This window comes from Rhinoraja longicauda, chromosome 6, assembly GCF_053455715.1.
Source record: "Rhinoraja longicauda isolate Sanriku21f chromosome 6, sRhiLon1.1, whole genome shotgun sequence".
Lineage (NCBI taxonomy): Eukaryota > Metazoa > Chordata > Chondrichthyes > Rajiformes > Arhynchobatidae > Rhinoraja > Rhinoraja longicauda.
This window is the reverse complement of record NC_135958.1, coordinates 58425175-58440955: the sequence shown is the minus strand read 5'-3', so window position 1 is coordinate 58440955 and position 15781 is coordinate 58425175. Positions and strand designations below refer to the sequence as shown.

Sequence of the window (15781 nt, the reverse complement as noted above, 5' to 3'; positions counted from 1 at the left end):
ACATACCTTTAGAAAGGAAATGAGGAGGAGATTCTTTAATCAGAGGGTGGTGAATCTGAAATTCATTGCCACATAAGGCTGTGGAGGCCAAGTCAACGGATATTTTTAAGGCAGATTCTTGATTAGTGATGGTGTCAAGGGTTACGGGGAGAAGGCAGGAGAATGGTGTTGAGAGGGAAAGATAGATCAGCCATGATTGAATGGCGGAGTAAACTCGATGGGCCGAATGGCCTAATTCTGCTATTATGACTTATTAATCTCAGCGACTATGATCTTCTCCATTCAGTTTAGTTTGTTGTCATGTGTACCGAGGTACAGTGAAAAGCTTTTTGTTGCATGCTATCCTGTCAGCAGAAAAACAATACATGATTACAATCGTGCCATTTACAGTGTACAGATACATGATAAAGGAATAACGTTTAGTGCAGGGTAAAGCCAGGGTAAAGACAGTCAAAGATTGTCCGAGGGACATGAAAGAGGTAGATCGTAGTTCACCTCTTTGATGTCCCTCGTCCTAACCTTCTAAGGACTGTCTGATTATTTTTGCTATTATGTTAATACAATGATGAGGAATTAACATAAACCAATCAACACGCCTGCCTATCCTTACAGTGTGGGAGGAAACTCGAGCAGATCGCTGAACTCGACACATTCAAAGAGAGGACTCCAACATTCCCTCAGAATAAGGCTGATCTTCCACTGTAGAGCCACTTTCCTACACCATTCCCATATATCCCTTTGATCCGTCCATGTTAGTTCTGAATAAGGGTCCCTACCAAAAACATCATCTGCCTCTACAGATGCTGCATGACCCGCTGAGGTCCTCCAGCACTTTGTGTTTTCCTCAACATTCCAGCATCTGTAGTTCTTTCTTTCTCCATGTCAGTTCAGTTTAGTTTAGAGATACAGCGTGGAAACAGGCCATTCTGCCCACCAACTCTGCACCGACTAGCAATCACTCGTACACTAGTTCTATTCTACACTCCAGGGACAATTTACAGAAGCCAATTAACCTACAAACCTGTACGTCTTCGGAGTGTAGGAGGAAACCCACGTGGTCACACGGAGAATGTACAAACTCCATACAGACAGCACCTGTAGTCAGGATCGAACCTGGGTCTCTCACAGCTGCTTCATAACTGATAAAAAAAGTAGCTGCAGAATATGTGCAGTTTGTGAAATTCTCTCTAATTCAGCATCATCCTTCAGTCTGAAGAAGGGTCTCGACCCGAAACGTCAACCATTCCTTCTTTCCTGTGATGCTGCCTGACTTGCTGAGTTACTCCAGCATTTTGTGAAATAAAAATCATCCTTCAGTTTGTTCAGTGCGGGTGAGGAGATTTTACTTTTTAATCCCTAACTGTCAGAGAATAAACAAAGGGAATCAATTTTACCAAAACTGCATGATCTGTTTTCTGTTGGCAATGTGGCTTCTATTTTGAAATGTTTTGTAAAATGAAGCCCACTTCAGTTTTTGATTTTTTTTTTGGACAAATTGCTGCCTGTTGTTTTGCAGAGAATTAAATGAAAAGTGGGTGGGTGTTGGAAGGAATAAACACACTCTCAACTGTATTAGTGAAGGTTGTTAGAACTCGATGGTGGTGGCATGATTTTTTATTTTATATAACAACTGTTTGCAATGATTTAACAGGGCCTGCTGAGTGGGTGTGTGAGTGCTTTTGTTGCGCGAGTGGGCAGATGTATTGTTTCGATGGTCAAGAGATTTTATTTTAGTGAAATGGTAAAATGACTGCTGATATCATTGCTGTATTTTGAAAAGCAAATAACGTATGGGGTGCTTTTGCACTGTGCCAAATAGCATTGCTACATACAACCCTTTAAAGCACTGAAAAATGCAATTATCTTTATTTGGATAGGTGGTGTTCAATCTTTGTCTACAAACCTGTGGAATTTATGAGGTTGCCAGAAACACTTGGTAAAATACCCGTATATCTTTGTCAACTCATAAGAATGAACATTCTTTACTGTGGGAGTTTTAGACAGAAATTTGTAAGTTAAAAATATTACACAGTGGCGGTAGAGTTGCTGCCTCACAACCCCAGAGACCTGGGTACGATCCTAACTACGGGTGTGGTCTGTACACAGTTTGTACAGACCGTGTGGGCATTGTACGAGATACAAGTTGTGCCTTCTTTATTCAAGGACTCCTCATTGACTGTTACTCTGGAATCTTCTGTAAACGTAATTATAGCTGGGGCTCCACATGTTGGCCCAGTGGTGCTGCGGTAGAGTGCCAGAGACTGATCCTGACTGTGGGCACTGTCTCTACGGACTTTGTACGTTCTCCCTGTGACCACGTGGGTTTCCTCCGGGTGCTCCGGTTTCCTCCCACGCTCCAAAGACGTACAGGTTTGTAGGTTAATTGGCTTTGGTAAAATTGTAAATTGTCCCTAATGTGCATGACAGTGCTGACAATAGACAATAGACAATAGGTGCAGGAGGAGGCCATTCGGCCCTTCGAGCCAGCACTGCCATTCAATGTGATCATGGCTGATCATTCTCAATCAGTACCCTGCTGGGGTGATCCTGGTCGGCATGGACTCGATGGGCCGAAGGGCGTGTTTCCACACTGTATCTCTGAAGTCTAAAAGAAGTCCAGTAAGAAAGATCACATGGAATCAGTGAAATGGACAACATTGAGAAAGAAGCTATTTGGAGTGCAGGAGGCTGAGGGGTGATTTTATAGAAGTGTGTAATAAAATCATGAGGGGAATAGACAGGGCGAAAGCAGTCTTTTTTTCCCAGGACCAAAAGTTAGAGAGTACAGGGGTCACATTTGAACTATTGCATATAATGTTGGGCACTATCTAATTTGCCATTGACACATTTGCCATTGTAGGAGTGCACTAATGATTTAGTTTATTTTCATGGAGACAGGTCCCTTGATCCACGGAGTGCAAGCCGACCATCGATCATTCACACTAGTTCTATGTTATCCACTTTCTCATCAACTTCCTACACATAAGGTGCAATTTTTACAGAGCTTACAAACCCGTGCTTCTTTGTAATATGGGAGGAAATTGGTGCACCAGGTGGGAACCCACAGAGTCACAAGGAGAACGTGCAAACTTCACATAGGCAGCACCCGTAGTCAGGATTGAACCCGGGTCTCTGGCGCTGTAAGACAGCAGCTCTAGCAGCTGCACCACAACCTGTATTGGATGATAACAATGAGATTGGAAAGGAGAGTAGTTTGAAGAATCCAATACCCGACGAAGCTTCTTTCAAAAACACTGACTCCAGATTCGTAAAATATAAATCACTACAGCACAAGAACAGGCCCTTCGGCCCACAGTGTCTGTGTTAAGCATGATGGCAAACCCATCTCTTATCTGTCTGCACATAATCCATACCCCTGCATTCCCTGCATATCCATGTGCCTATCCAAATGTCTCTTAAATGCCACTATCGTATCTGCCTCCACCACCACCCCTGGCAGCTCATCCCAGGCACCCACCACTCCCTATGTAAAAACGTTGCCCCTCTCACCTTAAAGTTGTGCCCTCTAGTATTTGATAATTCCATCCTAGGTAAAAGGTTCTGACTGTCTGCCCTATCTATACTCTCATAGTCTTGTACAGTTCCGCCCGCAACCTCCAGCGTTCCAGAGATAACAATCCATGTCTGTCCAATCTCTCCTTGCAGCTAACACCCTCTAATCCAGGCATGATTTTCCTCTGCACCAAAGCCTCCACATCCTTCCTGCAATGGGGCAACCAGAACTGTGGCAATACTCCAAATGCGGCCCAACCAAAGTCCTATAAACTGCATCATGACTTCCTAACTCTCATACCCAATGCCTCAACCAATACATAAGTCAAAAATTGTGTCTCGAATTTTGCCTTACATTTTCACTGTTGGAGTGCCTCATCTGTTTTCCTGTCACTGGTTTGACCCATCGACAGTAGCTCTTTGTGTATTGGGTAGAATTGTTCTCCTTCACTGAACCCTTACCCCATTGATAACCCACACAGCTTGTACTTTCAATGCCTGTGCTATTTTGTTTACTGCAGATTTTGTTCTTTTTGGCAGCTTTACGTATCATCACTCTGACTCCAGGTCACAAAATAACCAAACCAGGGTGTAAAAGACAGTTCTCGAGTCACCTTTCTCTTTTCTGGTGACATTCTCACACATTCAACTCTGTGTTTTTGTGCACCCGACCCAATGTGTTTAGCTTTGTCTTCATCGTTTCATTATGAAAGTTTATTTAGAAAGACCAGGTGTGCCTTTATTTTCATCCCTTTTTGTCTTTTGCAGAGGAATGACAAGTCTGTACAACTTTTTGCCTGCACGTTTGAATGCCTGTCCTTTAAACACTTAAAGCTGCCTGCACCTTTCTCTGTAACATTGCGCAAATGTAAGTGTGTGAGCTATCTCCATCGGTTCACATTTCCAAAACAGAAATTAGACAAATGTGAAACATTTTCCAGACATCTTGGGAAATAAGTCCCTCATTCTTGTTCCCATTTTTCACGCCCCTTCTGGAAATGTTCAGTATTCTGAGAAGTCCTAACGAATGTTGAGAGGTATAAGGGCGGGGGGGGAAAAACAGCTTTTTTTTTTGGAAGGAATAAAGGTAAAATTAGCACCGATTTCTAAATTGCTTACTTTTATTGCCCATTTTACAGTTTGATAGACTTGAGAGGAGTGTGGGAAGACTGTAAGGCTATTTTGAGTGTTCAGGATCAAACCCAGCAAAATTATTTTTTCTTTCTGATATTTTATAAATCTGCTTTAAATGCCAATTTTGTGAGTGCCTTATATTTTCTCTGAGGCATGCTTAATCATCTGTGGTTCACAGTGGATTACAAAATTAGCAAACTCAAGGCATGAAGGAGCAGTTAGTCTCGTCACTCTGGGAAACTTTCTTCTATTATATCTGTATTTATGCATTTATTGTCAACTCCCTCACATATTGTCAACTCCCTCACAGGGCGGCACGGTAGCGCAGCGGTAGAGTTGCTGCTTTACAGCGAATGCAGCGCCGGAGACTCAGGTTCGATCCTGACTACGGGTGCTGCACTGTAAGGAGTTTGTACGTTCTCCCCGTGACCTGCGTGGGTTTTCTCCGAGATCTTCGGTTTCCTCCCACACTCCAAAGACGTACAGGTATGTAGGTTAATTGGCTGGGTAAATGTAAAAATTGTCCCTAGTGGGTGTAGGATAGTGTTAATGTACGGGGATCACTGGGCGGCACGGACTTGGAGGGCCGAAAAGGCCTGTTTCCGGCTGTATGTATATGATATGATATGATAAAAGAGACATGCTCTTCAACAGAAGTATCATGATGAAGACCCACAGACTACTGGCGGGCAGATGGCTTTGAGATACATGCTTTTATCCACAGCAGAATTTTCAAACACAGTCACACACATAAGACTGAGATCTATTTATGTATATAAATTTGGTATGAATTTTAGCAATTTATTCTTTCAGCGCAGTTTTAAAGATTACTGTTTCAGACTTTTGAAAAAATAATTTGCTGATGGTAATCTATTTTATTTGTGCTATAATATCATAACTTGAGTGCCAATATTTATAAATGTCTGAAATGACTTCACAGACATTTATAAGTATAGGCACTCAAGTTATGATATTATTGCACATATAAAATAGATTTCATCAGCAAATTATTTTTACAAATGTCATATTTCAGAACGACTGTAAATGAGAAGCTTTGTGCATGAAATCATTTAGTGACAGATATTTAACTGAAAAAGGCAAAGATATGATTAATTCTCCCTGGTTTATAATAAACAAACATTGCAATGACATTATTGTTCTTAATTTTCCAATGTTCATTTTATGCAACTTGAAAATGTCCAGTTTGATTGCTTTTATCCCTTGCCCAAATGTATTATGTTTATGATACACTGTCAATGGGGAGTCTCCTAAAAGAATAAAAGTCATAAACTGAAGGTTACTGTGATCTGAACATGCTGAGAAAATTAATTTTAACAATAATAATTGCTGTCATTAATGAAATGGCCTGAAGATGGAAGACTAAGGAGGTTCGAAGGGTCTCCAACAACTCTTACCAGCTTCTGTAGATATACCTTTGAAAGCATTGCATTGGGATGTAACACAGCTTTATTTGGCAACAGCTCTGCTGAAGACCGCAAGGAATCGCAATGTTGTGGATGTAGCCCAGTCCAACACAGACCAGACTCCCCCCCCCATCAACTCCATCTACAGTTTGCGCTGCCTCGGGAAAGCAGCCAACATAACCAGAGGCTTGACCTACCCCATACATTCCCTCTTCTCCCACTCCCGTTGGGTAGAAGGTACAGAAGCTTGAAAGCGTGTAAGGCCTGGATTGAATAGATGTGGAGAGGATGTTTCCACTAGTGGGAGAGTCTAGGACCAGAGGCTATAGCCTTAGAATAAAAGGATGTACCTTTAGAAAGGAGATGAGGAGGAATTTCTTTAGTCAGAAGGTGGTGAATCTGTGGAATTCATTGCCACAGTAGGCTGTGGAAGCCAAGTCGATGGATATTTTTAAGGCGGAGTTTGATAGATTCTTGATGAAAAAGGGTGTCAGAGGTTATGGTAAAAAGGCAGAGAATGGGGTTGAGAGAGAAAGATAGATCAGTCATGATTGAATGGCAGAGTAGACTCAATGGACCGAATGGCCTAATTCTGCTCCTATAACTTGTGAACTCAGGAACAGTTTCTTCACCTCTGTCATCAGGCTTCTGAACGGTCCTTCCATAAGCTAGAACGTAGTCCCCATCTTTCAACCCACTTTCACTGCAGTGGCTGGACTATTTCTCTGGAACTGTAATGCTACAACCACAAAACTAATTTTGCACTCTGGTATTTTTCTCTTTGCAATACCTGTTGTACTTGCACAATGGTTGATTGTACTTATGTACAACTGATTTAATTGGATGTCACACTGTACACCCAGTAAAAGCTTATCACTGTACCTCAGTACCTGTGACACTAATGAACCAACGTCTTCAGGAGATACAAGGAACTGAAGATACTGATTCACAAAAAAAGACACAACGTGCTGGAGTAACTCAGCGGGTCAGGCACCTTCTGTGGAGAACAAGGAAAGATGATGTTTCGGATCAGGTCCCTTCTTCAAGATGATGTGGTGGTGGTTGGGGGGTGGGGGGGGGGGACAAAGCTGGAAGAGCGGTGGTGGCAGGACAAAGCCTGGCAGGTGAGACCAACACAGGTGAGGAGGATTATTTGATAGGCAGATGGTTGGACAAAAGCCAGAGATGAACAGACTATAAGTGTGAGAGAAGGATAGAAGTGCAAATTGTGAAGCCAGAGGAAGGAATATAGGTGGAAGGGGATAGGGGGAGGTGGAAGAGGAGAAATGGGTGTGAATCCAGAAGATAGGCACAAAATGCCGGAGTAACTCAGCGGGACAGGCAGCATCACTGGAGAGAAGGAATGGGTGACGTTTCGGGTTGAGACCCTTCTTCAGACCCGATACATCACCCATTCCTTCTCTCCAAAGTTGCTGCCTGTCCCTTTGAATTACTCCAGCATTTTGTGTCTATCTTCGGTGTAAGCCAGCATCTGCAGTTCCTTCCTGCACATTGCATGTGAATCCGGATGGGACACAGGGAAGAGAGGGGTTACAAATGGCCTTACTTTGAGAACCCACTGCAACCTTTGTCAAAAGCTTGTTACATGCTTTTATGTAAAGTTAGAATTCAGTTGACATATGGTAATAGTACTAGGACTAACCTCTTTGTTCACAGCCGTTAAGTAATGGTCATAACGCATTGCAATAAAAGGATACAGAGTGCTAGAGTAACTCAGCATGTCAGGCAGCATCTCTGGAGAACATGCTCTGGAAACCAGCATCTGCAGTTTCTTGTTTCTACAGATTGGAGCAGTTTGCTTGAGTTTGAAGTTGTATTCTGTTTTTGTTTAATGTTGGAAACTATATCTTGTGTTGAATGTGTGCAATTATTCTAAATGAGGAATGTTTTCTTTTATGGTAGGGATGCTGGTGGTAATTGTTTTACTGCTGGTCGCCATTGTCGTGGTTGCTGTCTGGCCAACAGGATAATTGAGCAACAATGGCACAAACAACGCTCATCAGTGAATGTGGACTGGATGTTAAAACTGGACAACATGTTCCTTCCAAGATCACCGGAGCAAGATTGAATTAAATATCCCCAATCAAGCAATAGAAAATGTTTCAATGTGTTTGACATACCTCTCTTACCATTATTTAAACTGAATTAATCAAGGCCTAAAAACAAGTCTCAATTGTCTCATTACTTTTTAATATGTATTCCCCCAATTCAGATTTAAGATCCTGTCTTAAAGTCAGAATAGATCGTTGTAACTCTTAAGTGATATATCTAAGGGCTGTATATAATGCCTTCCTTTTAACTTACTGTCTGCATAATCTCAATCTACGTATTTATTTCTCTCTTCATAAAAATACCCAGATTTTAAATCTTTGCAGTTTGTTGCCCTTTGCCAAAGCTAAACCACTGATAGTACATTAAATGTCTAAACAAATTACAATATATTTAAGATACGTTCTCAAATGGGAATTACTGTTCTCCCACTCTTTTATTTTGTGACATTGCTAATGTTAATTTGGTTATCTGAATGAGACGGCATGATCATTTGAAACGCTCCAGAAATCTGGTTAAATGAGGCAGCTTTTGCTCACTCACATGACTGCTCTGGTTTCCCAGGAGAAATGCTCTCCTCGGCCCTTGCGGGGTCAGTGGAGGGGCTCCTGGAAGGGCGCAGGGTGTGTTTGCTATCTCACTGCCTGTAAACAGAGTCGCTGTTCACATGCCTTTGTGAAATTGAAACTTGGAACAAATTGCTCTCAGTGTGGAAATTCCAATCTAACAGAACAGCAATCAGAAACCATCTCCTTTTAATTTCATGCAGCTATGCATTTCACACATTATGTAAGCAATTTTTATAAGCATTGAGTAAAACTATTCAAAATATGGTGTGAATAAATATTTTCCAACTCTTTTAGCCTTGTGTCTTGTGTGCAGTTGCGAGCTTTCTTTGCATTTCAACAAAATTTGCAAAACAGTATTTAATCCTGAGAATTCCTTTCTCATTTTTTTTTCTTTGTGTTATAGAAGAGAGTTTATTACTGCTTTGCTGAAGATGCTGTTTTTTGAGATCATTTACTCCCTGCACAGATCGCTTTTATGATTTAAAAAGTCACAAATACACCTTTGCATCAAATTAACCCAAGCAGCTCTCAATATGCTCAAACGATAACGCAAATGATGCTTCAGTCCTGCCGTGGGAATTTAAGGTGATTGGAAAAATGTGGCCCATCTGTTTACCTATTTAACTGACTTCAAGGGAAAAATAACAGAAGAGCAAGTCTTCTCTGTGGGCTAAGTTGAGTCTGTTGCCAGCATGTCCACCATAGGGGTTGCACGGTGGCGCAGCTGTAGAGTTGCTACCTTGTAGCGTCAGAGACCCAGATTCGATCTTGAATACAGGTGCTGTCTGTACGGAGTGTGTACTGTGTCTCCCCGTGACCTCATCGGTTTTCTCCGGGTGCTCCGGTTTCCTCCCACATTCCAAAGACGAACAGGTTTGTAGGTCAATTGGCTTCTGTAAATTATAAATTGTCCCTAGTGTATATGATAGTGCTAGTGTATGAGGTGATTGCTGTTTGGCATGAGCTCTGGGCCGAAAGGCTTGTTCCCAGCACTGTATCTCAAAAATCTTAAGGTCTTGGGAGATTGAGGTGGTGGGGGGGGGGGTGTGTGAAGGTGAGTGGAAACTAAAATGCAATAAGGTAACACTTATGGCTAGTCCATCATTTTGAGAGCACCAGCAACTTCATTAATTCAGTACAATTACCCCACATCGACATGATTGATTTTAATGTGCTCAGTGTCTTTCTCCATCATTTCACTGATGCACTTTCAAGCAAGGAATTACTCAAAGTCTGCACTATTCGTTCACGGAAACAGAATAATTATATTTTCCTTTCTTCTGGTGGGCTACCTAACCATCCTCACTGGGGTCATAGTTTGACCATTCTTCATATTCAAACATAATGGGAAACTTCAAAGGTGAATAGTTTAATGGTTACGTGAGTGCTTTTTAAATATGTACGGCTATTGTCTGCCGGTATGAGATCGGAACCAAGCATCTCTTAAATTATTTCTGATCCTTTTGGGAGGTTCAATTGAAAATATCGTGCAGGCCATTAAAAGCCATTTTCCCATCCATTATTTACAATGAGACTTCCTGAAAATGAGGTGAAATCTCTACCCTTGGTGTTTAAAATACTTAAAAATTAAAAATATTTAAACTATGATTTATTTTGTTTTATAAGGCGAAATGATACCACCACCATCCAATTCCTGAACATTTATTGTTCCTTTCTTTCCCGGCTGAACTCCTAAACCAATATTTGAGTCTATTGGAACAAACTACTTCATTAGGTTGTAGTAACAAGGAACTGCAGATGCTGGTTTGCCAAGGAAAGGCAAAAAATACTGGAGGATCTCAGCTGGTCTGGCAGCATCCGTGGAGAACATCGATAGGTGACTTTTCCGGTCGGTCCCTTCCTCAAGAACCCAGTGTTCTTTCTGGTACATTGGAAGCTGAAGAGAGAGCTAACATACAGTAAAATTATGAGAGGCATAGATAGAGTAGAACCTTAATCCCAAGGTGGTAATGTCAAAGACAAGAGGGCATAGCTTTAAACTGAGAGAGACGAAGTTTGAAGGAGATGTGTGGAGAAAGTTTTTTAAATTGAGGATAACCACTCTGCGGCCATGTTTTGGTAAAGTCATGGTCGCTGTTAGGTGCGTTGAAGGCCTAAATGCTAATTCAGAATTGAACTGACATTTTTGGTGGTTCAGACTCCTTCAGGCATATGTTAGTTTTTCTTAACTTTCTTCAAAATTTAGTTCCCTTCCATTTTAGGTCATTGATCATGCTCGCCCCTCTCACAGTGATCTTCAGTTATCTGCCTGTTTTATGGGCCGTTCTGGAAACATTATTCTGCACCATTTCCCCTGCAGAAAACTATTCAACTCAGACCACAAATTGAAACAAATCCCTGTTGCTGTGGTCTCTAAATCCAATAATTTTATGGATTTATAGCATATTCCCATAATGCTATGATTTTATCATAGCATTTTATGCTATAATGCCATATTATAGCATAATGCATATAATGCATTATTTGCATTATTCAGATTTTCAATCTGATTTTAGCATATTCCCAGTCACTTTAGGTTTGAGTTTAGGTTTATTATTGCCTCGTAGCGAGGTGCAGTGAAAAAAACCTGAACGTGTGCCATCCAATTACATCAGATATACATATATTCCTCTTTGCTCTGTCTATTGTACTTGAGGTTCACTTGATTGTTATACTCGTATAATAGGTAGAGCAAAGGGGAAGATACAGAGTGTTGAAGAAGGGTTTCAGCATTGTAGCACATCATTTCCAGAGACAAAGCCCAATGTCTGCAATGTGGTAGAGGTGAATCCGACAGTACCCTATCTTATGGAAGGAATGTTCAGAAGCCTGATAACAGAGGGGAAGAAGTGTTCCTGTGTCTGGTGGTGCGTGCTTTCAAGCTTCTGTACCATCTGCTGGACGGGAGCAGGGAGAAGGGTAGTGGGACAAGTCTTTGACAATGTTGGCTGCTTTTCCGAGCCAGTATTAAGTGCAGATGGAGTCAATGGTAAGTATAGTCTGTGTGATGGATTGAGCTACATCCACAACTCTGCAATTTCCAGCGAAAGTCCTCCATGTTTTGTTCTTTTTTTTCTGATGTCTAACATCTTATGATCTAATTAACATTTATATTACAATGTGATCCTCAAAGATTTCTGCTATGCAGTGCTTCATATAAATTTCATGTAAGGCAAAGGATCTGGCTAACACAATCTCTATTATGATTATTCTTGTGCTGTAGCTGGTCAGGACAGCATCCAAGCTGATGCCATTTGATGTCATTTGAACCTTTTCACACATCACCTCTTGTGAAGCCCACACCGGGCTAATTAACACTGTGAAGAGAGAGAATTTCATTCTTTCTAAAGACCTGGATTGTACAGCCTGATCTGATTCTTTCCATTTCTTTCACTTAGAACATAGTACAGCACAAGAACAGGCCCTTCGGCCCACAATGTCTGTGCCGAACATGATGCCAAGACCAACTCTTCTCTGCACAGAAGTTAATTTTTATTGATTATTTTAGGGAAATTTAATGCTTAATGGATTTCTTCACCTTCACAGTACCCTTAAAACATTTGAGCTCTCCTTTAAAGAAGCAATTCAATGCGACTTTAGTAAAATAGCTGCTGGATTTTTCACAGAGTAAGTTGTCTCTGAGCAGCAGGACTGGAATGAACCTAACTTCCTCCATGCTAATAAACATCAAACACCTTACCATTTTGAAAAAATAGAACATATAGAACGTGGAACAGCACAGGAACACACCCTTCGGCCCACAATGTCCATGCCGAATAAGATGTCAATGCCAATTTTAATCTGCCTGCACATAATCCACATCCCTCCATTCCCTGCATATCCATGCGCCTATCCAAAAGTCTCTTAAACACTATTATTGCATATGCCTCAACCACCACCTATGCCAACACGTTCCAGGCATCCACCAGCCTCTGTGTGTAGAAACCTGTCCAGCACATCTCCTTTTTCAATACCATTCATGTCTTTTGTATATGAAAAATTCACAAGAAGAATAAGTCACAGGTACCACTCTGCGGTATTGTTTACAAGACTTTATTCAACTGAATTCTGGATTTAATTCTATCAAGTGGGCGCTCAGCAGTTATAGTACATGTTCACATCAGGTTGAATTACAGCCATCTAACAACCAAAAAAATCCACCATTTTTATGTGTAATTAAATATATTCATATATAATAATGATAATATATTAGTATGCATTGTAGGAAAGCATTGCAAACTATGCAATGACCATAACTAAACAACATTTACAGTTCAACTTATTAACAGGTAAAGGTATAGCCCGACAGGTCTGTGTGGCAGAGGGGACTAAGTTAGCTGGAGTATGGGTGAGCTGATAGAAAAGTCTTTTTCCCGAACTACATTACATCAATATAAACACACGTCCAATTATGTCAGTTTTATAGTCATCATACACTAACTGTAACTGAGGTACCTTGAAGATGTTTACCCTGTTACAAAACCCATTCATTTCTTTAGTACCTCTTATCTTTAGGCTAAAAAAAAAATCAACTTTATACAGTCTTAAAGTGGTAATATGTACGGGTTTAAGGTTAGTTGTTTTTTTCTACACTTTATTTTTTATTTTTTAGTCTGCTGTTATGATTGATTAACGAACGAGCTGCACATACTTGCAATCAGGGTCACAGCAAAGGCAAGGGTCATCTGTGTGACCTGGGTCAGTTCCTTGATAGAGATAGTGATCGTAAGGTTGAAATGTCGCCTTACTCCATTGGAAGTGAGATTGGGTCAGTGGAACAGGCAGTAAATTATCGCCAGTAACCATGCACACGGTTACAAAGAGATCTAGGTGTGAAGTTTACTGTTCAGGTGATGAATTTGAACCACCAGGCTTGTCAGGTGTTGGAAGATGAATTAGGTCCATCCTCCATGTTCTTTTTATTAAAATATGTTATATTTCCAGTCAAGAGTATGTTCAAATTTACCCGAGGCTTTTAATGAAGTACTAACTATACAAATAGAAAAGCTATAATGAATTTGTTAAGATATACTTTAAGATTTTGATGAGAGATACAAGTGTCGATGAATTTACTATTTTGTTTTTGTGCAGCAATTCTGTGAACCTTTAAAGAATTAATTTCAAAAGAAAATACAGCTTTATTTCAGTAATCTTTTACTGAAAGGGTTTCGATTTAGATTTATAGATTTTTAGCATTAGTTTGATTTCAGGATGTTTTACTGCCAATCCTTTTTTGACTGGATTCAGTTTATGAAAATTCATCCATAAAATAGATGATGCATAACAAATTTGGAGAATTTATCAGAGGGACAGGGTGGTTTAATCTTGGGAACAGAAGAATTGCTGGCCTAGAATTGAGGAAAAACCAACAAATTTAACAAGCGTGAGGTAAAAGTTGGGATGAAGTGAAAAAACACAAGGTATAGTAATGGTATTTAAAAAGTTATTTTATCTCAGTTTCTGAAAATATTTAATAAGGAATATAATGTCCACAATGATTGCCAAAAGAGTTCTTGGCAGACCAGCTCACTGTGCAACGCTGAGTGTTGTGTCAAATGTAAACAGGGTGAAGAAAGAAAATAGAAACAGCAACATTTTAGGTTAACTGCACAGCTAGAAGTTAACAGCTTATGTTGGGATCAAACCATTCTTGGCATGAGTCCCAGTTTGTATTGGTGTGCCCCCTTTAACAAAAACCATACTGCATTCTGCAGAGAAGCCCAACTGTGGAAGGATTTTGGTTATGAAACAAATGTCCTTCAATTTGGAACATTTGCAGCTGTTATGCAAAGAGTAGTCCATCGATTTTTTTTTTGTATTCTTGTTTATTTTTGTGAATTTGAAAAAAATCAGCATTAGGTGCAAAATTGGCAATTCCAAAATCCCAACTGCTAGATAAGTTCCTTCACAAGTTCCTAATTTTATCCTAACGTCATTCCTGTTTGAAAGTCTCTCTTTACGCCTTCTTGCACTTCCCTTTCTTCTCCCGCTGTTGGAACTTCCGCAGTCTCCGTGCCCACGTGTCCCTCCACTGTATCACCAAACTGGTCTTGTTTGCAACAACTCCGTTCTGGTCAGGAGAATCTTCATCATTTCCCAGGAGTAGGTACTTCTTCCCCGTTTTAATTTTGGGGCATTTGCAGGCGACATCCTTCGAACGGACCCAGAGAAATTGGTCTCCACGCCGTATCCGCTTCACCCCTTGTTTGTATACGGAGATGATATTCACTGTAAACTTCCACCATTCACCAGCCTTCTCTGCTTTCAGGATGTGGGCTTGAACAGCTGTAACAGTGAAGAAACGGACAGAGGAATATTTAAAACATTCAGCTGAAACATTTTCAACCCAAACCTTTAAAAACGCACACCATTAGACTCAGGAACAGCTTCTTCCCCTTGGTTATCAGGTTTCTGAATGGTCCTTCTATAAGCTAGAGCACTGCCTGGTTCATCTCTTCCCCTTAGAGTCAGAGTCATAGGGTTATACAGCATGGAAACAGGCTCTTCGGCCCAACGTACACATGCCGACCAAGATACTCCATCTACACTAGTCCCATTTGCCCACGTTCAGCCCATATCCCTCTAAACCCTGTCCTATCCATTGTGGACAATGGACTCTGTCTATGGAACTGATGCTCTGCAATGCTGAGATCTACACCGATGAGCCAAAACATTATGACCACTGACAGGTGAAATGAATAACTGATTATCTTGTTACAATGGCACCTGTCAAGGGGTGGGATATATTAGGCAGCAAGTGAACAGTCAGTACTTGAAGTTGATGTGTTGGATGCAGGAGAAATGGGCAGGAGGAAAGACCTGAGCGACTTTGACAAGGGCCAAATTGTTATGGCCAGACGACTGGATCAGAGCATCTCTGAAATGGCAAGGCTTGTGGGGTGCTCCCAGTCAGCAGTGGTGAGTACCTACCAACAGTGGTCCGAGGAGGGACAAACCACAAACCGGCAACAGGGTGTTGGGCGACCAAGGCTCATCATTGCACGAGGGCAACGAAGGCTATCCCATCTTGTCCGAACTGACAGAAGGTCTACTGTGGCACAAGTCAAAGAA

The 15781-nt window shown here is 41.0% G+C and overlaps 2 protein-coding genes across 4 annotated transcripts in view; one reads left to right on the top strand and one right to left on the bottom strand.

Moving 5' to 3' along the window:
• stx8 (syntaxin 8) overlaps positions 1-8989 on the top strand; it is a 155391-nt gene extending 146402 nt beyond the window's left edge. The window contains exon 8 of the mRNA XM_078401827.1: positions 7995-8989. Coding sequence (XP_078257953.1) covers positions 7995-8062 — 68 coding nt within the window. The 3' untranslated portion in view covers positions 8063-8989. The remainder of the gene's footprint in view (positions 1-7994) is intronic.
• Positions 8990-12758: 3769 nt separating this feature from the next.
• The window catches only part of LOC144594488 (netrin-1), a 192656-nt gene continuing 189633 nt past the window's right edge, over positions 12759-15781 (bottom strand). For all 3 annotated transcript variants that reach the window (XM_078401043.1, XM_078401044.1, XM_078401041.1), the window contains exon 7: positions 12759-14995. In XM_078401043.1, coding sequence (XP_078257169.1) covers positions 14667-14995 — 329 coding nt within the window. In that variant the 3' untranslated portion in view covers positions 12759-14666. The remainder of the gene's footprint in view (positions 14996-15781) is intronic.